General features: G+C 45.4%; 3 protein-coding genes across 3 annotated transcripts; all 3 read left to right on the top strand.

Moving 5' to 3' along the window:
• Nucleotides 1-1527: 1527 nt before the first annotated feature.
• LOC120056059 (zinc finger and SCAN domain-containing protein 2-like) lies at nucleotides 1528-3962 on the top strand. The gene is made up of 4 exons (XM_039004204.1): nucleotides 1528-1793; nucleotides 1880-1986; nucleotides 2142-2256; nucleotides 2458-3962. Exons 1-4 carry the CDS (start codon nucleotides 1580-1582, stop codon nucleotides 3558-3560), a joined length of 1539 nt encoding a protein of 512 aa, XP_038860132.1. The 5' UTR covers nucleotides 1528-1579; the 3' UTR covers nucleotides 3561-3962.
• An 816-nt stretch (nucleotides 3963-4778) lies between these two features.
• On the top strand, nucleotides 4779-9588 carry LOC120055365 (rho GTPase-activating protein 30-like). Its single transcript, XM_039003232.1, has 11 exons — nucleotides 4779-5226; nucleotides 5308-5410; nucleotides 5492-5636; nucleotides 5779-5861; nucleotides 6155-6262; nucleotides 8007-8125; nucleotides 8221-8377; nucleotides 8592-8689; nucleotides 8790-8861; nucleotides 9055-9495; nucleotides 9575-9588. The coding sequence occupies exons 1-11, from the start codon at nucleotides 5139-5141 to the stop codon at nucleotides 9586-9588; spliced, it is 1428 nt and encodes a 475-aa protein (XP_038859160.1). The 5' UTR covers nucleotides 4779-5138.
• On the top strand, nucleotides 9570-13412 carry LOC120056050 (probable serine/threonine-protein kinase kinX). The gene is made up of 4 exons (XM_039004194.1): nucleotides 9570-9849; nucleotides 10003-10190; nucleotides 10309-10988; nucleotides 11081-13412. Exons 1-4 carry the CDS (start codon nucleotides 9594-9596, stop codon nucleotides 12933-12935), a joined length of 2979 nt encoding a protein of 992 aa, XP_038860122.1. The 5' UTR covers nucleotides 9570-9593; the 3' UTR covers nucleotides 12936-13412.
• The last annotated feature ends 8305 nt before the right edge of the window (nucleotides 13413-21717 follow it).

The raw sequence follows: 21717 nt of genomic DNA, 5'->3' as shown, positions 1-21717 counted from the left end.
TTGCTGAGCGGCCTTTCAGGTTATGTCGATACAGGACTCGTTTTACTGTGGATATAGATACTTTTGTACCTGTTTCCTCCAGCATCTTCACAAGGTCCTTTGCTGTTGTTCTGGGATTGATTTGCACTTTTCGCACCAAAGTACGTTCATCTCTAGGAGACAGAACGAGACTCCTGCCAGAGCAGTATGATGGCTGCGTGGTCCCATGGTGTTTATACTTGCGTACAATTGTTTGTACAGATGAACGTGGTACCTTCAGGCGTTTGGAAATTGCTACCAAGGACAAACCCGGCTTGTGGAGGTCTACCATTTTTTTCTGAGGTCTTGGCTGATTTCTTATGATTTACCCATGATGTCAAGCAAAGAAGCACTGAGTTTGAAGGTAGGCCTTGAAAAACATCCACAGGTACACCTCCAATTGACTCAAATGATGTCAATTAGCCTATCAGAAGCTTCTAAAGCCATGACATCATTCATCATTTTCTGGAATTTTCCAAGCTGTTTAAAGGCACAGTCAACTTAGTGTATGTAAACTTCTGACCCACTGGAATTGTGATAAGTGAAATAATCTGTATGTAAACAATTGTTTGAAAAATGACTTGTGTCATACACAAAGTAGATGTCCTTACCAACTTGCCAAAACTATAGTTTGTTAACAAGAAATTTGTGGAGTGGTTGAAAAACGAGTTCTAATGACTCCAACCTAAGTGTCTGTAAACTTCCAACTTCAACTGTATACTGAACAAAAATATAAGCACAACGTGTAGAGTGTTAGTCCCATGTTTCATGAGCTGAAATAAAAGATCCCGCTACACTCGCATTAACATCTGCTAACCATGTGTATGTGACAAATAACATTTTATTTGAAATGTTCCATATGCACAAAAAGCTTATTTTTCTCAAATTTTGGGCACAAATTTGTTTACATCCCTGTTAGTTTCCATTTCTCCTTTGCCAAGTTAATCCATCCACCTGACAGGTGTAGCATATCAAGAAGATGATTAAACATCATGATCATTACACAGGTGCACCTTGTGCTGGGGACAATAAAAGGCCACTCTAAAATGTCCAGTTTTGTCACATAACACAATGTGACAGATGTCTCAAGTTTTGAGGGTGTATGCAATTGTCATGCTGACTGCAGGAATGTCCAACGGAGCTATTGTCAGATAATTGAATGTTCATTTCTCTACCGTAAGCCACCTCCAACATTGTTTTAGAGAATTTAGCATTACGTCTGACCAGGCTCACAACCGCAGACTGAGTTTAAGGATGCCAGCCCAGGACATCCGGCTTCTTTACCTGCAGGATCGTCTGGGCCTGGCACCCACTATATTATTGATCAGTATACCTGGATTGCCAGTGCTAATTCTACCAATTTTGAAGGGCTGTTGCAGTCTCATATTTACGGTAATAAATAATACGTCACGAGTTGAACGGAAGTGGGATTGAAATTGCGCACGGATCTCCCACTTCGTACATTGTTGCCGTCTATGGATTGTTTTTGCACATTAGCTTGGAAATTGTAGACTATTGACTTAAAACAGATAATACAAATCTGTAATTTGGGTTTTACAAGATGGCCAGCTGCAGTTTTCAGTCGCAGTTGGTATCGATTATGGAGGTATTAGCTAAAGCAGCTGTAGCAGAAATAAACAAACGTGTAGATGATAGCTGTGCTGTTATACGTTTGGAAATGACCCAAAGCCAGCGAGATATTGATGTACTGAAACGGAAGTGGCAAATGATGGAGATCGAGCTGAAGAAGACACGAGGGCGAGATAGGAGAAAAGGTAGTAATTTGATTGCATGAACAACTGAAGAAAATCGCAAATGTGTGAATAACCCTAATATTTGACGGAATACAATTATTTTCCAGTTCTTTACCCCATGTCAACAGAGAGATTGTCATATCCAGGCAAGATTGTTTTGAACAAGGAAAGGAGTAACTCACAGTGGAGAGGCAGAGAGGACTCTCCGTGCCAGGTGTGATAAATCACCTTTTACGATTAGAGACCAGACCTCTTGGATCAATTCTGTTATTGGAATATCAGGAGAATTTACCACTTGTGTGATTCATGAGTATGAAAAGGGTTAAATATGGTGTGTGTCCAGAGTAATAACCTCAGTCCCTGTCACAGCCTATAGATGTGGAGCAGAGAGTGGAGACTGAACCCATACTGATCAAAGATGAGGAGACAGCAGAGGATGTGTGGAAGACTGACCCTCAGGAAGAGCTCAGGATCACTGGAGAGGGTGGGTACGACCATAAGGGGTACTGCTCTGTCTGTCTATGGAAGACTGAGGGTGTGGTGGTATGCACGTTCCAAATTACATTGGTGTTTTATGTTCTGGTATATAGAGTGCACGGACACAGTCAGTTCTAAAGCAGTCATGTTTTGCAACTGTTATGGGTCTTTTGTAATGTTTATTTTATGTTTTTCCCCAAATCTTTAGAGTCTGGTTCCAAGCCTGGGAAACCACCATCATTTGCGCAACGGCACTGGGATGAAGACTTCATCACACAACCCAACATATCTTCCGAAGACTCAGTAAAACATTACCCCAATTCTGATCGTTCAAAGGAACCAGGAACACCCCGGCACGCATCTACGGAGGTGTTCAGCACAGAGCAGCACCGGCCGGACGAGGACTCACTAGACCTAGTGATGGTGAAAGAGGAGGAGCTGGATCAGACCACGACCGTGGCAGGACCTGACCAGTTTGTCATGGATGAGTCTGATGGGCAGCTGTGGACCTCTGTGGGTCCAGGCAGAGACACTGACCCTGATGGCCACCCAGATTTCTCCTTTCATTCCACAGAAGAGTACTCTCAGAATATCTCAATGGTCCCATCTCATAATGGGCTGTCATCTGTTCCTACTATGACAGATAATGTAGGGCCATCACTTCACTCTTCAATAGGAAAACCACATGCTAACATGTTCAGTGCAGAAAAACACATGAAAAGACATGTCAGGACATTGGCTGATGAGACTAGACAACAGATGCCAGAGGGACAGAGCAGTGAGATGCTGAATTCAAGTAAAGAAGGAAATAGTTTAGCTCTACAGTCAAGACAGCATCAATACAGGGCTTCAGAAGCAACAGTGAGATTGAGTGAGTGCATGACAGGGTCAAACATGGCCACCACCTCCACCTTCTCTGGATACAGCCTGAGTCGCAGTAGTTGTAACATGGTGAAGAGAATGAGGACTCAGTGGAGGTCGGGCAGCACCACCGAGAGGCGTTTCAGCTGCACCTTCTGTGGGAAGAGCTTCCCGCGTTTCTGGCAGCTAAAAGAACACCTCCGAAGTCACACCGGCGAGAAACCGTACACCTGTGAACAGTGTGGCAGGAGTTTTACCAAGCAGTGCAACCTGATCAGACATGCTGTGGTCCACAGTGGGGAGAAGCCCTACAAGTGCACACAGTGTGGGAAATGCTTCACCCAGCGCTCCGGTATGAAGTCACATCAGAGAACTCACATAGGAGAAAGTCCAGTAACTCCATACGTGGCACCTGCATACCCTGGGGATCGACACACAAGTTTAATGTAGTCTCAGAACAGATGGAACAAATAGTTAATAATTACATAGTTTTTCTGGAACTTTGTTTTGAGACATTTTGACAAGCTTTTCCTCCTAATTGGTTTTGATGTTTGACTGTTGCCGGCTCGTCACTTTTATTTTAAACAACTAATTTACAACTGGTAACAATGTATGTTGTACTACAAAATCGTAAAAAAAAACATGTTATTTTCAATAAAATGTATTTAAGGAAAGAGTCAATCTGTGCGATTAGATGAATAATATGTAGGATCCATTTAGTCTGTATTGTCTAGGTAGTGTCTGACTATCTGGGATGTCACGTCTTGCCACAAGGGACAGTCTCATATCAGGTCATGTTAATAACTCAATTCCACTTCATTTTCAGTTAGGTTTGGAAATTACTCTGCTGCCTTAAAATGTTAAGTTACTGTATGTCTTCTCAAAATGAGGCAATAAAATATGTTTCAGAGTAATAGGCTATATGTGTTTATACTGAAACATTTTGCATTATCTAAACTGACCACTGTTACTGTATAAAACTGGTCATCTGAATAGAAGATCATTAGATAAGAGAAATAGATTGATAGGATTTGTAGTTTGAATGATTTACTGGTTCATTGATTTGCCAATCAACAGAGGCAGAGCTAATGGGGGAGATATACAGAAAGAGAACGCGAGAGAGAAAGAGACTCAGGAAGTCAACAGGGGAAGTTTAGTGGTTTCTTGCGTCATTGCTTGCTGCTGCTTGGTTGTGCCGGTGCAGAGTGAAGGTAGGAACAGTCAACTTTTTATTATGCTTTTTTATTATTGTTTTTACCTCAATGTCACCCAAAACTTGAGAGGAGTAGCAGTGACAGTGTGTTAGGGGTGGAATGGTAGGGGTCAGGGGGATGGAGAGGTGGGGTCAGGCTCAGAGGCTTCATGTTCTTCGACAGGCCTCCAGTCAGAACGACACACAATTCAATTGACTTCCGCTGCAGTGAGAGGGCCACAATGGCTGCGAGAGGCAGGGAGGAGAAGGCCTTTATCGGTCATGGAGAACAGCCAGAGCCGGGGTTAGGGGTGTCAGTGTTCCATTAGCATAGGAAGACTAGGAGTTATTTACTTTAAAGTTTCCCCAAATCACAGAACTGAGAGGGAGTCTAGGAGTATTGGGGTAAAGGGTGTGGTCTGTTTATTTTGTGAAGAAGACATTAAGGGGAAGTGAAGACTGATGCATGCTGTAGATTGTGAGCGATGCTCACAAGTGATCACATTAAGTGTTGTGTTGGTGTACGTATATTGAGAAGATGATTTAGCTGGTTTCTTACTTTGCAGAGTGCCACAAAGACAGCATGGCCTAGCACAATGCCTTAAAACACAGCTCATTATATCACAGTATATAGCACTGCACATCAGAGTGGAACAATAAAACGTAATAGAATGCAATGAAGAAAACACATTGTTGCATATTAACAGTGTATTGTAAATGTATATGAGCACCTCATGGTCACGTTACCATTAACCAAGTTATACAGAAAATACATATATCAGACACACACACACAGGGCTGGATGTGCGGGAGGTTGAGGCAGGAGAAAAGAAGAGATGCGGAGACTCCGGAGAAAAGGAGGGAACAATGAGAAGGTGTTTGGCTGTGACCTGTTGGACCACTTGTCCACTACCTGTCAGGAGAGTAAGTCCCAAGTTTCCCCAGACAATTGACTAGAATATGTTAAATATTAGCTTGAATACCATGGTCTTGTCTCCCTCTCAGTTCCCCAGGTGCTGCGAAGCTGCAGTGAATTCATTGAGGAGCACGGGGTGGTAGATGGGATCTACAGGCTATCTGGGGTGTCATCCAACACACAGAAACTAAGGTAAGTGTGGTGTGTGAGTTTGTGTGCTTGCGTTTGTGTGCCTGTGTACAGCAGTGAAATGTTGTGTTTGTCTCCAAACAGGGGTGAGTTTGACAGTGAGGGGACCCCGGATCTCAATAAGGATGTGTACCTGCAGGACATTCACTGTGTCAGCTCTGTCTGCAAGGCCTACTTCAGAGAGTTACCCAATCCCCTCCTCACATACCAGCTCTATGACAAATATGCTGTGAGTACCTGTCTTGATCATTCTTGTTTTATTAAATTCAGATTAGAAAACATTTACTCCCATTTCATACCTACTGAATGGGACCCAGCATAAAGATGGCATATGCCTTTTTGTATCAACCTCACACCTCTTTACCCATCAGGAAGCTGTGGCGATTCAGTTGGAGGAGGAGAGGCTGGTTAAGATTAAGGATGTGCTGAAAGAGTTACCCGCTCCCCATTACAAGTAAACCTCTACTATTTAACTATCTCTTTCACTATAGATAGAGAAAGTGTAAATGACTGCTGTATGTTTTCATATATTACATGGCCTGCAACCGTCTGTTTATAACTAGAGGTAAATTCTGCTTTGCTTCATACCATATCTCTTGAACTTACTAGTATATTTCAGGCTGTGCACTGCTTTTCTAGCCATGCATAGTTATTCTCAAACAGTTTCAAATGTTTTTAAACTGTTTTGAAATTAACTATCCCACTTCCATCTCTTTCTGCCCCTTCTCCCTCCCACTGGTTTCTCAGAACTCTGGAGTTCCTGATGCGTCACCTTGTCAAGATGGCTTCTCATTCCTCACACACCAATATGCATTCCCGGAACCTCGCCATTGTTTGGGCTCCGAACCTTCTCAGGTGTGTGGGTTTGTGTGTGTATATACACTACCATTCAAAAGTTTGGAGTCACTTAGAAATGTCCTTGTTTTTGAAAGAAAGCATGTTTTTTGTCCATTAAAATAACATAAAATTGATCAGAAATACAGTGTAGACATTGTTAATGTTGTAAATGACTATTGTAGCTAGAAACTGCAGATTTTTTTATGGAATATCTACATAGGAGAACAGGCCCATTATTAGCAACCATCACTACTGTGTTCCAATGGCACGTTGTGTTAGCTAATCCAAGTTTATCATTTTAAAAGGCTAATTGATCATTAGAAAACCCTTGCAATTTTGTTAGCACAGCTGAAAACTGTTGTTCTGATTTAAGAAGCAATAAAACTGGAAAACTGGCCTTCTTTAGGCTAGGTGAGTATCTGAAGCATCAGCATTTTGTGGGTTCTATTACAGGCTCAAAATGGCCAGAAACAAAGTCCTTTCTTCTGAAACTCGTCAGTCTATTCTTGTTCTGAGAAATGAAGGCTATTCCATGCGAGAAATTGCCAAGAAACTGAAGATCTCGTACAACGCTGTGTACTACTCCCTTCACAGAACAGCGCAAACTGGCTCTAACCAGAATAGAAAGAGGAATGGTAGGCCCCAGTGCACAACTGAGCAAGAGGACAAGTACATTAGAGTGTCTAGTTTGAGAAACAGATGCCTCACAATTCCTCAACTGGCAGCTTCATTAACTAATACCCGTAAAACACCAGTCTCAACGTCAACAGTGAAGAGGTGACTCCGGGATGCTGGCCTTCTAGGAAGAGTTGCAAAGAAAAAGCCATATCTCAGACTGGCCAATAAAAAGAAAAGATTAAGATGGGCGAAAGAACACAGATACTGGACAGAGGAAGATTGGAAAAAAGTGTTATGGACAGACAAATCTAAGTTTGAGGTGTTCGGATCACAAAGAAGAACATTCGTGAGATGCAGAAAAAATGAAAAGATGCTGTAGGAGTGCTTGACGCCATCTGTCAAGCATGGTGGAGGCAATGTGATGTTCTGGGGGTGCATTGGTTGTGGTAAAGTGGGAGATTTGTACAGGGTAAAAGGGATCTTTGAAGAAAGAAGGCTATCGCTCCATTTTGCAACGCCATGCCATACCCTGTGGACAGCGCTTAATTGGAGCCAATTTCCTCCTACAACAGGACAATGACCCAAAGCACAGCTCCAAACTATGAAAGAACTATTTAGGGAAGAAGCAGTCAGCTGGTATTCTGTCTATAATGGAGTGGCCAGCACAGTCACCGGATTTCAACCCTATTGAGCTGTAAGAGCAGCTTGACCGTATGGTACGTAAGAAGTGCCCATCAAGCCAATCCAACTTGTGGGAGGTGCTTCAGGAAGCATGGGGTGAAACCTCTTCAGATTACCTCAACAAATTGACAACTAGAATGCCGAAGGTCTGCAAGGCTGTAATTGCTGCAAAGGGAGGATTCTTTGACGAAAGCAAAGTTTGAAGGACACAATTATTATTTCAATTAAAAATCATTATTTATAATCTTGTCAATTTATAAGCTTGTTATTATTTATAATCTTGTCTTGACTATATTTCCTATTCATTTTTCATTTTGTATGTTTTCATGGAAAACAAGGACATTTCTAAGTGACCCCAAACGTTTGAACGGTAGTGTACATGAGAGAGAAAGACGTGAAGATATAGTTAAAACAGGGTGTTTGCATTGTTCAACGTTGTTTAATCCTCTGAGTTTGTTTGCAGGTCAAAGGACATTGAGGCGTCAGGGTTTAACGGTACAGCAGCCTTTATGGAGGTGAGGGTCCAGTCTATCGTGGTGGAATTCATCCTCACCCACGTGCCCCAGCTGTTTCCTGATTCAGGTATATCACTTTTCCTCTCTCTCTTTCTCTAGAGAATAGATACTCACTCACAGCACTCATATCTCCTCCCTTTCTTCTTCACCTCCTTATTAAAGGTATTACGGAGCGCCGGAAGTCACTCCCATCTCCCTCTATACACAATCCAGAGGAACCTTTCTTCCGGGCAATTCCATTCCAGTTAGGCAACATCAGCCCAGGGGACGGTCCCCCTGCCATGCGTTCCTACCACGCCATCATAGACGGGACAGACAAGTAAGCAAATTCACACAACAAAAAAACATGGCCAGTTTATGCCAATTTATCATCAAGATAGTAGCAGTATAGTGGTTGAGGTTGGAAGAGGCTTAGTGTTCGTAATGGTAATAGATAGGTTAGTACTAGGGCGTATAGTTTTTCCTGCATGGCCAGGTCACGTGGTGCAGAAAGATCCTGGACCGAGTAACAGAAGTAACATTCTCTACTTCAGGAGGAAGGGATCTCTTAAGGGCAGGAAGTGGAAGTCCATCTTCAATTTAGGAGGCAGACTCCATGACCCGAGACGGAGGAACAAGAACTCGGCCAAAGGTGAGTGACACACTGATGTTATTATCTTTTAATTCAATGCATGGCTTTGCAATGGTAATAATGATTATTTTGAGTTTGACAATCATCCTTCCATCTGTAGAAAAAGAGAGAACTGTCTTGAGGCCAGCGAAGAGCATGGATTCCCTGAGCTCTGTGCCCTATCCGCATGAAGGTGCATCTCCTTACTTGTTTACCCAGTCTTTGTCTTATTGTATAGATGTTGGTGAATATGTTTTTATAGTAATTAAATGAATGCATACTGGTAAGGCTAAGGAATCATTTATTTTCTGTGTTCAGTAGTACTATAGGCTTACAATTATGACAGTTTTGTGTAGACTAATGTGAATGTTTACAATACCTCTCAGGTTCCAGACAACGACCCCCTTCCACTGTGATGTCCCCCCTGGCTCAGCCCTCTCCCTGTACCCAGGGGGGTGCGGAGGGAGGGGCATCCAGTAGTGGTGGTGATGTGGGCAGCGGGTATGCTGTGACCTACCGGAGGGGTCAGGGGGCTAGTGTGAGTGTAGTGAGCGGGGGCGGAGGAACACAGGGCATATACAGTCGACTGGACAGTCACTGTGGTGGGGGCAACAGCACTGAGGCTCTGCAACCCCCATCCAGATCCCCAGGACTCTCCAGCAAAGCCGACCGGCGGGCAGGGATCCACATCTCCGGACCTTTCTCGGTCACAGTACCCCTTCACATCACATCAGGCCTGGCCTTTGGGGTGCTGCAGGGGGGTGGAGCGGACAGGGGAAACCATAGAGGAGGACAGGAGAGTGGAGATAAAGGAGAGGGCGGGGAGGGTGACAGACGGAAGGGAAGGGAGGGGGAGAGACAGAAGGGAAGGGAGGGTGACAGACAGGAGGGAGGTGAAGGGGAAAGGCACATCCGAGTAGAAGTTATGAGGGAGGATAAGACTGACCTAGGCAAGAGAAAAGATGAAGAGGTAACAGGGGAGAGGAGAGGTGAGGCAGAGGAAGATAAAGTTGAAGAAAAGGAGGGAAGAGGAGAAGAGGAGAGAGAAGAGGAAGTGAATGGGGACTGTGTATCTAAGCCATCAGAAGAGAGCATTGAAGAGAGTCAGGTTCAGGGTGAGGGTGGAGAAGGGGATGCAGAAAACCATGACTACGATGAGGATGAAGAGGGAGAATACATGGGTATGTCTAATCATTAATGTGTTTAAATAAACATAAATTGCGTAATAAGGGAAGTACAATAGTCATGGTAGTAGGTTTATAGATACCGGTTGGAGTGAAATCGCTTGGATAGGACATTTGTGTCAATCTGTAACATCTGCCTTTACTCCTCAGATATGAAAGGCTCTGTGCAGACTGCCCTGGATGCCCCAGATATGTCAGGTGTCAGAAATGAAGTAGTTGCCATAGATGTGCCATTTCCTCTGATGGAGAAGGACGATGAACAAGACCAGGACTGTCCACTGGACTTTCAGGATACTTTTGGATTCCTGGACCTTATGGACAGCAGTGTCTCCAGCCAGGTGTGTATGTGTCTATTCTATGTCTGTGTCTGTGTCTGTCTGTGTCTTTGTGTGTGTCTGTGTGTTTAATAATTTAGATATGATCCTAACCTCTCTTTTCCATCCTCTCTCCTCCCAGATGTTCCAAGAGTTCTCAGTGGAGCCTCATCATGGGGATGATGAGTATGAAGACGAGGTGGAGCATAGATCCCCAGGACTCTCACATGACAGACCAGACCCTGTCACATGGCCACCTGTAGATGCACAGACACAAATACAGACACAAACGCCCATACACAGGCCTCTAAGCATAGATCAGTATGGGCGAGCCAACAAGTCAATGAGTCTGCCTTACATGTCCCGGCCCTTCCTGCCTGCTCTGTCTTCCTCCTCTGAAGAAGAAGAAGAGGAGGATGAAGAAGGTGATGATGATTACGACAAAGAAGATGAGGAGGATGATGATGACATGTTCTGTAAAAGTCTACCATCTAGTTTGGTGTTCAACAGACTGACATGGAGTGGACCTCAGACTGACTTGGAGAACAGTTTGTCCCCAGCCCCTGTGCCCTCACAACCACTGGACGGTGCAACTGATGACGCACCAATTCCTAGTTCTGAGCCCAGAATGCCCCCTGAGCACTTGGACATTGATTCCCCTGACTGCTGTCATCAATCAGTGGAGGTTTTGAGGCATAGCAAAGCTGAAGAAAAGAATAGTCTGGAAGCGATGAAAGTGGTGGAGGAGGAGGATGCAGAACAGGATCGAGACAGCCAGGAGAAAGACCAGGCAGACACCCTGACCAATACTTGCACAGAAAGGTAAGCAGAGGCGGGTTATTTATAAAGTGAATCAAAGTGAAGAACAGCAGATCAGGATAAATGTACTGGATAAATGTTACTTGTCATCATAGATCACCTTCACTTTGCTGCACTGACATAGAAGAAAGTTGTCACTTGGTTGAAACCAGCATCATGGAGGAAGAGGAAACTCCAGATGACATTGAGAGGAGCCACGCTTCAGCATCCGCATCAACTGACTGTGAGGAGGCCTCACTGCAGACCACTAGAGTTCATCTGAAGCTCAAAGACGAGGAAGAGGTCCTGAAGAGTCAATGTGCTGAAGAAGGTGTGATTTTAGAGGGTTATAATGGTGATACAGTGAACGAAGCCGAGGCAGAAAATCCACAAGAGCATTTACTGACGGCCTGTCATATTGTTTCCTGTGCTGAAGAGCCAGAGAACATAGTCAATGAGCGATCAGAGGAGGTTTCTAGAGATTCCACTGGGGATGTAAAAGAGCATCCTGAAAAAAGTGCTAAGAGGGAGAGAGTGGGAGAGAAGGAAAATGGAGAGGAGAAGAAGGTAGAGGAAGAGATGGAGGAAAGAGATGATAGAAACGGGGGAGGATTGGACAAACTAGAGGGAAAAGAAACAGCATGCGAGGGAGATATGGGCAAAAGAGAGGAGAGAGAGGTATTAAAGGAATTGGAAAAAACAGAGGAAAAGGATGTGGGGGTTAGGGTGGGAGTGGAGGAGAAGGAACAAGGAGGAATGATTGAAGAAGAGGATGACAGGATAGCAGGTGATGAAAGGGAAGTAGGAGAAGAGGACACAAAGCAGGAAGAGGTAATTTATGAAGAGATGATGAGCATAGTAGCGAGGGATGACATGATGGAAAGTGGAGAGAGGAAGGATAGGGAAGGAGAGACTGAGGGAAGCACATTTATAGAGGAGGTGATAGAAACCAAAGAAGATGGAGAGATGATTGGAGTACAACAGAAAGAGATCATGAAAGAGATAGATGAGAGTAAGGCAAGTGAAGAGATGAGTGCAAAAGAAGAGGCGAAGAGAGCGGTGGAAGGAGTGGATACCATGAGAGAGACTGAGGAAGAGGCAGCTGGAAAGAGGGTGGAAAAGATGTCGATTGATAATGAGAAACAGAACCTTGAGGCACAGCACGTTTTAGAGAGAAGACAAAGAGATATAGATCTTATAAAGGATGTTGTGGGAGAGGGATATGAGGAGGGAGAGAAAGAGATGGAAGTGGGAGATGTAATCAGGGAGGAAGAAGGAGATAGTATACGTGTGGTCCAACAGGAGACCGATGAGAAGAAGAAGAAGAAGAAGAAGAAGAAAGGAGAGATGAAAGAGCAACTAAAGACACCAACAATAGAGGAAAGAGAAGAAGACCTGAAAGAGATCAAGATAAACAGCAAAAAAAAATATGAGGGAGAAAACGAAGCGATGGATAGTAAAGTGGCGTCTGAAAAAGGGGTGGGGAGAGTGCTGGTCGTGTCTAAACAACAAACACCCCCTAAAGTGTATCAAGCAAGATCAGTGCCAGTGGTACCACCCAAGCCACATCACTGCAGAATAACTGCACTGAACCTCAGACAACAGCAGCACCAGAGGGAGAGGAGAGAGACAGACAGAGACAGTGGAAAGGGAAAGGTACACAGGACTTTGGGACAGCAAGATAAGGAGAGAAAGATGGAAGGAAAGCCAGAGGATGACAAAGTCAGCGAGACAGAACGAGGGTGGAATGAGGATGGGGAAGATGAGGGCAGAGGCAAAAAGGAGGCACAGAGTGGGGGGGTGAGGGAGAGGAGGAGAGATGTGGATGAGGGGGGAGTGAAAGACATGATGAAGAACAGTCCAATCAGTATGTGTTTTGATGAAGCTGTTGCCATGGGAATCAAGAGAGGGAGAGAGAAAGAGGGCAGTGAAAGGGAGAAAAAAAAAGAGAGAGGATATGAAGTACAATAAAGAGAAAGAGGTGGACATAAAAGCCAGTAAATGTTATAGTCATTGACTCTGTCTGGATGGTTAGTATACAAACGTATCATTTATGTATAGTTATATTTTCCATACTGCCTGTATTATTCAGCCTGGGCCTAGAACCCCGTCCCACTAATATTCAGGGCTACTCAGAAAACTGATCCTCTGCAGACCCCCCCCCCCCCCCCCCCTCTCCATCTGTAAATGTCCTCCTTTTTGTTGCTATTTTCAACCTATTAAACTAACTTACAATTTTTACTTGGTTTCAATCTACAAAGAGTTGTAAATTTACACCCAAGTATGTAAATCTCAGGTATCACATCTCATGCATAACCATGGGTATTGTGAGCAAGAAAATTGTATAACTTCTTATGAGCAATGGCTAGGTCATTATTTGTATCAATTCCATAAACCAATGCATTTTCTGTTTTTAATTCGTTGTTGTGAATAAATTTATTCTGCAGACAAAAATAATTGTCTTATTTGTATTTTCAAAAATTATTTTACAAGTAGGTGTCCTGACTGATTTCACAGAAATATCACAATATAAGGACATTTATTATAAAGTTTATGGTAACCCTTTCACCATTTTTCCGGAATATATATATCTATATATACAGGACCAGTCCAAAGTTTGGATATACCTACTCATTCCAGGGTTTTTCTTTATTTTTACTATTTTCTGCATTGTAGAATAATAGTGACGACATCAAAACTATGAAATAACACATATGGAATCATATAGTAACCAAAAAAGAGTGAGACAAATCAAAATATATTTGAGATTTGAGATTCTTCAAAGTAGCCACCCTTTGCCTTGATGACAGCTTTGCACACTCTTGGCATTCTCTCAACCAGCTTTATGAGGTAGTCACCTGGAATGCATTTCAATTAACAACTGTGCCTTGTTAAAAGTTGATTTGTGGAATTTCTTTCCTTCTTAATAAGTTTAAGCCAATCAGTTTGAGCCAGTGTAGGGGTGCTATACAGAAGATAACCCAATTTGGTAAAAGACCAAGTCCATAATATGGCAAGAACAGCTCAAATAAGCAAAGAGAAACAACAGTCCATCATTACTTTAAGACATGAAGGTCAGTCGATCCGGAAAATTTCAAGAACTTCAAGAAGTTTCTTCAAGTGCAGTCGCAAAAACCATCAAGCGCTATGATGAAACTGGCTCTCATGAGGATCGCCACAGGAAAGGAAGACCCAGAGTTACCTCTGCTGCAGAGGATAAGTTCATTAGAGTTAACTGCATCTCAGATTGCAGCCCAAATATATGCTTCACAGAGTTCAAGTCACAGACACATCTCAACATCAACTGTTCGTTGAAGACTGAGTGAATCAGGCCTTCGTGGTCGAATTGCTGCAAAGAAACCACTACTAAAGGACATCAATAAGAAGAAGGGACTTGCTTGGGCCAAGAAACACGAGCAATAGACATTAGACTGGTGGAAATCTGTCCTTTTGTAACGGCATTCCTCCTCCTCTTCATACGAAGAGGAGGAGTAGTGATTTGACCAAAGTGCAGCGGGTTGTGAATACATAATGATTTATTAAATCAAACGATGAAACACGAAAACAAACACTTGGAAGGAGTTTACAAAATAACAAAACGGAGTAGACAGACCTGGACATGGAACTTACATAAAATACACGCAGAACTCACGAACAGGAACAGACTACATAAACCGAGACAGTCCCGTGTGGCGCGACAAACACTGACACGGACGACAATCACCCACAAACAAACAGTGAGAACAACCTACCTTAATATGACTCTCAATCAGAGGAAACGTCAAACACCTGCCTCTAATTGAGAGCCATACCAGGCAACCCAAAACCAACATAGAAACAGAAAACATAGACTGCCCACCCAAAACTCACGCCCTGACCAATAAACACATACCAAACAACAGAAAACAGGTCAGGAACGTGACAGAACCCCCCCCTCAAGGTGCGAACTCTGGGCGCACCCCTACAACTCAAGGGGAGGGTCTGGGTGGGCATCTGTCCGCGGTGGCGGCTCCGGCGGTGGACGAGGACACCACTCCACCACTGTCTTTGTCCCCCTCCTTAGCGTCCTTTGAGTGGCGACCCTCGCCCCCGACCATGGTCCAGGAACCTTCACTAAGGCCCCTCCTACATAGAGGAGACAGCTCAGGACAGAGAGGTAGCTCAGGACAGAGAGGTAGCTCAGGACAGAGAGGTAGCTCAGGACAGAGAGGTAGCTCAGGACAGAGAGGTAGCTCCGGACAGAGAGGTAGCTTCAGACAGAGAGGTAGCTTAGGACAGAGGGACAACTCTGTACTAATGGCAGCTCCGGACTGGGTGGCAGCTCCGGACTGGGTGGCAGCTCCGGACTGGGTGGCAGCTCCGGACTGAGTGGCAGCTCCGGACTGGAGGGCAGCTCATGACTGGAGGGCAGCTCATGACTGGAGGGCAGCTCATGACTGGAGGGCAGCTCATGACTGGAGGGCAGCTCATGACTGGAGGGCAGCTCATGACTGAAGGGCAGCTCATGACTGAAGGGCAGCTCATGACTGAAGGGCAGCTCATGACTGAAGGGCAGCTCATGACTGTAGGGCAGCTCATGACTGTAGGGCAGCTCCTGACTGGCTGGCGGCTCCTGACTGGCTGGCGGCTCCTGACTGGCTGGCGGCTCTGGCAGCTCCTGACTGTCTGGCGGTTCTGGCAGCTCCTGACTGACTGGCGGATCTGGCAGCTCCTGACTGGCTGGCGGATCTGGCAGCTCCTGACTGGCTGGCGGCTCTGGCAGCTCCTGACTGGCTGGCGGCTCTGGCGGCTCCTGACTGACGGACGGCTCTAGCGGCTCCTGACTGACGGACGGCTCTAATGGCTCGGGACAGACGGGCGGCTCTAATGGCTCGTGGCAGACGGATGGCTCAGAAGGCGCTGGGCAGACGGATGGCTCAGAAGGCGCTGGGCAGACGGATGGCTCAGACGGCGCTGGGCAGACAGATGGCTCAGACGGCGCTGGGCAGACAGATGGCTCAGACGGCGCTGGGCAGACAGATGGCTCAGACGGCGCTGGGCAGACAGATGGCTCAGACGGCGCTGGGCAGACAGATGGCTCAGACGGCACTGGGCAGACGGATGGCTCAGATGGCACTGGGCAGACGGATGGCTCAGATGGCACTGGGCAGACGGATGGCTCAGACGGAGCTGGGCAGACGGATGGCTCAGACGGAGCTGGGCAGACAGGCAGTGCAGAAGGCGTTGGGCAGACGGCCGACTCTGACCCGCTGAGGCGCACAGTAGGCCTGGTGCGTGGTGCCGGAACTGGTGGTACCGGACTGGAGACACGCACCTCAAGGCTAGTGCGGGGAGCAGGAACAGGGCACACTGGACTCTCGATGCGCACTATAGGCCTGGTGCGTGGTACCGGAACTGGAGGTACCGGGCTGAGGGCACGCACCTCAGGGCGAGTGCGGGGAGAAGGAACAGTGCGTACAGGGCTCTGGAGACGCACAGGAGGCTTGCTGCGTGGTGCCGAAACTGGAGGCACTGGGCTGGAGACACGCACCACAGGGAGAGTGCGTGGAGGAGGAACAGTGCGTACAGGGCTCTGAGGACGCACATGAGGCTTGGTGCGTGGTGCAGGCACTGGTGGTACTGAGCTGGGGCGGGAAGGTGGCGCCGGATATACCGGACCGTGTAGGCGTACTGGCTCCCTTGAGCACTGAACCTGCCCAACCTTACCTGGTTGTATGCTCCCCGTCGCCTGACCAGTGCGGGGAGGTGGAATAACCCGCACCGGGCTATGTAGGCGAACCGGGGACACCATGCGTAAGGCTGGTGCCATGTAAGCCGGCCCAAGGAGACGTACTGGTGGCCAGATATGTAGAGCCGGCTTCATGGCACTTGGCTCAATGCTCAATCTAGCCCTACCAGTGCGGGGAGGTGGAATAACCCGCACCGGGCTATGAACACATACAGGAGACACCATGCGCTCTACTGCGTAACACGGTGTCTGCCCGTACTCTCGCTCTCCACGGTAAGCCCGGGAAGTTGGCGCAGGTCTCCTACCTGACTTCGCCACACTACCCTTTAGCCCCCCCCCCAAGAAATTTTTGGGTTGTACTTGCGGGCTTCCAGCCTTGCTTCCGTGCTGCCTCCTCATATCGTCGCCTCTCCGCTTTAGATGCCTCCAGCTCCGCCTTGGGACGGCGACACTCCTCTGGCTCTGCCCAGGGTCCTTCTCCGTCTAGAATCTCTTCCCATGTCCAATCCTCCTTGACCCACTGCTGCTGTCGTTGCTGTCCGTTAACCCGCTGCTTGATCTGGGTTTGGTGGGTGATTCTGTAACGGCATTCCTCCTCCTCTTCATACGAAGAGGAGGAGTAGTGATTTGACCAAAGTGCAGCGGGTTGTGAATACATAATGATTTATTAAATCAAACGATGAAACACGAAAACAAACACTTGGAAGGAGTTTACAAAATAACAAAACGGAGTAGACAGACCTGGACATGGAACTTACATAAAATACACGCAGAACTCACGAACAGGAACAGACTACATAAACCGAGACAGTCCCGTGTGGCGCGACAAACACTGACACGGACGACAATCACCCACAAACAAACAGTGAGAACAACCTACCTTAATATGACTCTCAATCAGAGGAAACGTCAAACACCTGCCTCTAATTGAGAGCCATACCAGGCAACCCAAAACCAACATAGAAACAGAAAACATAGACTGCCCACCCAAAACTCACGCCCTGACCAATAAACACATACCAAACAACAGAAAACAGGTCAGGAACGTGACACCTTTGGTCTGATAAGTCCAAATGTGAGTTTTTTGGTTTCAACATCAGTGTCTTTGTGAGACGTAGAGTAGGTGAACGGATGATCTCCGCATGTGTGGTTCCCACTGTGAAGCATGGAGGACTTCCAGGCTGTGTAAGGGCTATTTGACCAAGAAGGAGTGCTGCATCAGATGACCTGGCCTCCACAATCACCCAATCTCAACCCAATTGAGGTGGTTTGGGATGAGTTGGACCACAGAGTGAAGGAAAAGCAGCTAACAAGTGCTCAGCATATGTATGAACTCCTTCAAGACTGTTGGAAAAGCATTCCAGGTGAAGCTGATTGAGAGAATGCCAAGAGTGTGCAAAGCTGTCATCAAGGCACAGGGTGGCTACTATTTTGATTTGTTTAACACTTTTTTGGTTACTACATGATTCCATATGTGTTATTTCATAGTTTTGATATATTCACTATATTTCTACAATGTAGAAAATAGTAAAAATAAAGAAAAACCCTTGAATGAGTAGGTGTCCAAACTTTTGACTGGTATTGTATCTTATCACCAGTCTCAACATCAACAGTGAAGAGGCGACTCCGGGATGCTGGCCTCCTAGGGAGAGTTCCTCTGTCCAGTGTCTGTGTTCTTTTGCCCATCTTAATCTTTTCTTTTTATTGGCCAGTCTGAGATATGGCTTTTTCTTTGCAACTCTGCCTAGAAGACCAGCATCCCGGAGTCGCCTCTTCACTGTCGATGTTGAGACTGGTATTTTGCGGGTACTATTTAATGAAGCTGCCAGTTGAGGACTTGTGAGGCGTCTGTTTCTCCAACTAGACACTCTATTGTACTTGTTCTCTTGCTCAGTTGTGCACCGGGGCCTCCCACTCCTATTTCTATTCTGGTTAGAGACAGTTTGCCCTGTTCTGTGAAGGGAGTAGTACACAGCATTGTACGAGATCTTCAGTTTCTTGGCAATTTCTCGCATGGAATAGCCTTCATTTCTCAGAACAAGAATACTGATGAGTTTCAGAAGAAAGTCCTTTGTTTCTGGCCATTTTGCTGCCTGTAATCAAACCCACAAATGCTGATGCTCCAGATACTCAACTAGTCTAAAGAAGGCCAGTTTTATTGCTTCTTTAATCAGAACAACAATTTTCAGCTGTGCTAACAAAATTGCAAAAGGGTTTTCTAATGATCAATTAGCCTTTTAAAATTAAAATAAATCTGCCGTTTCCAGCTACAATAGTCATTTACAACATTAACAAAGTCTACACTATTTCTGATCAATTTGATGTTATTTTAATCGACCAAAAATTTGCTTTTCTTTAAAAAACAAGGGCATTTCTAAGTAACCCCCAAACTTTTGAATGGTAGTGTGTATATATGTATTATTATTCTTTCATTTTTTTCTCACAAACACTGCTGCTTGCCAGCTTCGAAAAGATGTGCAATAGTAGAAATGATTATGTTGTAAACATTTCACAGAGGCACTAGCACTGCATATTCGTTTTTGTGTAACAAGGGTGATTTTATTTGAAGAACAATGTCTAACACTGTTTCTTTCAGTACACAAATAGCTGCAATAATGGATGTGCTAGAAAGGCAGCTGTTGCAGAAATAACCAAACTTGTAGACGAGGGCACCGTCGTGCTACGGCTTGAAATGTGTCGGAAAGAAAATGAGATAGAAGGCCTTCAAAATAGTTTGCAACTTATTTCTCTTAAATGTTTTGCACACATTTGTTTACATCCCTGTTAGTGAGCAGTTCTCCTTTACCAGGATAATCCATCCACCTGACAGGTTTGGCATTTCAAGAAACTGATTAAACAGCATGATCATTACACAGGTGCACCTTATGCTGAGGACAATAAAAGACCACTCTAAAATGTGCAGTTTTGTCACACAACACAATGCCACAGATGTCTCAAGTTTTGAGGGAGTGTGCAATTGGCAGGCTGACTGCAGGAATGTCCACCAGAGCTGTTGCCAAAGAATTGAATGTTTATTCCTCTACCATAAGCCGCCTCCAACATAATTTTAAAGAATTTGTCAGTACGTCCAACCGGCCTCACAAACGCAGACCACATGTACCCACTCCAGCTGAGGACCTCCGCATCTGGCTTCTTCACCAGCTGATAAAACTGTCGGTTTGCACAACCAAAGAATTTCTGCATAAACTGTCAGAAACCGTCTCGGAGAAACTCATGTGCGTGCTAATGTAACGGATGTGAAATGGCTAGCTAGTTAGCGGGTACGCGCTAGTAGCGTTTCAATCAGTTACGTCACTTGCTCTGAAACCTAGATGTAGTGTTGCCCCTTGCTCTGTAAGGGCCGCGGCCTTTGTGGAGCGATGGGTAACGATGCTTCGTGGGTGACTGTTGTTGATGTGTGCAGAGGGTCCCTGGTTCGCGCCCCGGATCGGGGCGAGGGGACGGTTTAAAGTTATACTGTTACATTGATGCTGTTGACCCGGATCACTGGTTGCTGCGGAAAAGGAGGAGGTTGAAAGGGGGGTGAGTGTAACGGATGTGAAATGGCTAGCTAGTTAGCGGGTACGCGCTAGTAGCGTTTCAATCAGTTACGTCACTTGCTCTGAAACCTAGATGTAGTGTTGCCCCTTGCTCTGCAAGGGCCGCGGCCTTTGTGGAGCGATGGGTAACGACGCTTCGTGGGTGTCAGTTGTTGATGTGTGCAGAGGGTCCCTGGTTTGCGCCCGTGTCGGGGCGAGGGGACGGTTTAAAGTTATACTGTTACACTAATCGTCCTCTCCAGGGTCTTGACCTGACTGCAGTTTGGCGTAGTAACCAACTTCAGTGGACAAATTCTTAACTTTGATGGCCACTGGGCATGCTGGAGATGTGTGCTCTTCACAGATAAATCCCGGTTTAAACTGGTTTTCTGATCCATGCCCCTACTTAAATTTTTTTAAATCTGTGACTATCAGATGCATATTTGTATTCCCAGTTGCATGTTGCGTTTATATCTTTGTAAAGTGTAGAAACATAATTCACTCTACTTTCATATCACATCAAAATAATTTCACAAATGTAAAATAAACATTTACTTTACACTGTTTTAACCGGTTTTAACACTGTTGCAATCGACACACACAGGTATTCGGAGACGCAGATAGCTAATTAGCACAGGTAGTCCACCCCGTCTTCCGTCTGTTTTTCATAAACAAGCGCTGTAACATGGAAATATGGCCGTATGGGAACCCTAACCCTATAAAGGTGTATATCAATTGAATTTTAAATGAAAACATTTTTTTTTTGTCTATATGAAAGATAACGTCCTTATGCATCCAAAACCGTACTGCAAGTGATGCGTGTTAATGTTCAGACTGAGCGGGGCGGCTTTTAACAAAACTCCCCACTGCAGAAGACGCCTTCGAACAATGACTTAAGTGTAATGTAATGGAACTGAGAGTCATGGTCAAGGCTGACTATGTGCAGAGCCTTTTGTAACATAAGCAATGGTGTGTATTCATGGATGCCAAGGGAAGTTAGGCTTCCCAAAAATTGACCAAGAAAAAAAAGAAAATGTATCCTTCATCACTCTGTGTTTTCATAATTTTCCTTCAATTCGCAGGAGGCTGAACGTACACCATATGACCAAAAGTATGCTCGTCGAACATCTCATTCCAAAATCATGTGCATTAATATGGAGTTGGTCCCCTTTTCTTGCTATAACAGCCTCCACTCTTCTGGGAAGGCTTTCCAATAGATGCAGGAACATTGCTGCGGGGACTTGCTTCCATTCAGCCACAAGAGCGTTAGTGAGGTCGGGCACTGATGTTGGCCGAGTAGGCCTGGCTCGCAGTCGGCATTCCAATTCATCCCAAAGATGTTCAATGGAGTTGAGGTGAGGGCTCTGTGCAGACCAGTGAAGTTCTTCCACACCGATCTCGACAAACCATTTCTGTATGGCCCTCGCATTGGGCACGGGGGCATTGTCATACTGAAACAGGAAAGGGCCTTCCCCAAACTGTTGCC

This window comes from Salvelinus namaycush, chromosome 11 (assembly GCF_016432855.1).
Source record: "Salvelinus namaycush isolate Seneca chromosome 11, SaNama_1.0, whole genome shotgun sequence".
NCBI classification, from domain to species: domain Eukaryota; kingdom Metazoa; phylum Chordata; class Actinopteri; order Salmoniformes; family Salmonidae; genus Salvelinus; species Salvelinus namaycush.
Note: the sequence above shows the minus strand (reverse complement) of the source record. Positions and strands in the feature narration are given on the sequence as shown.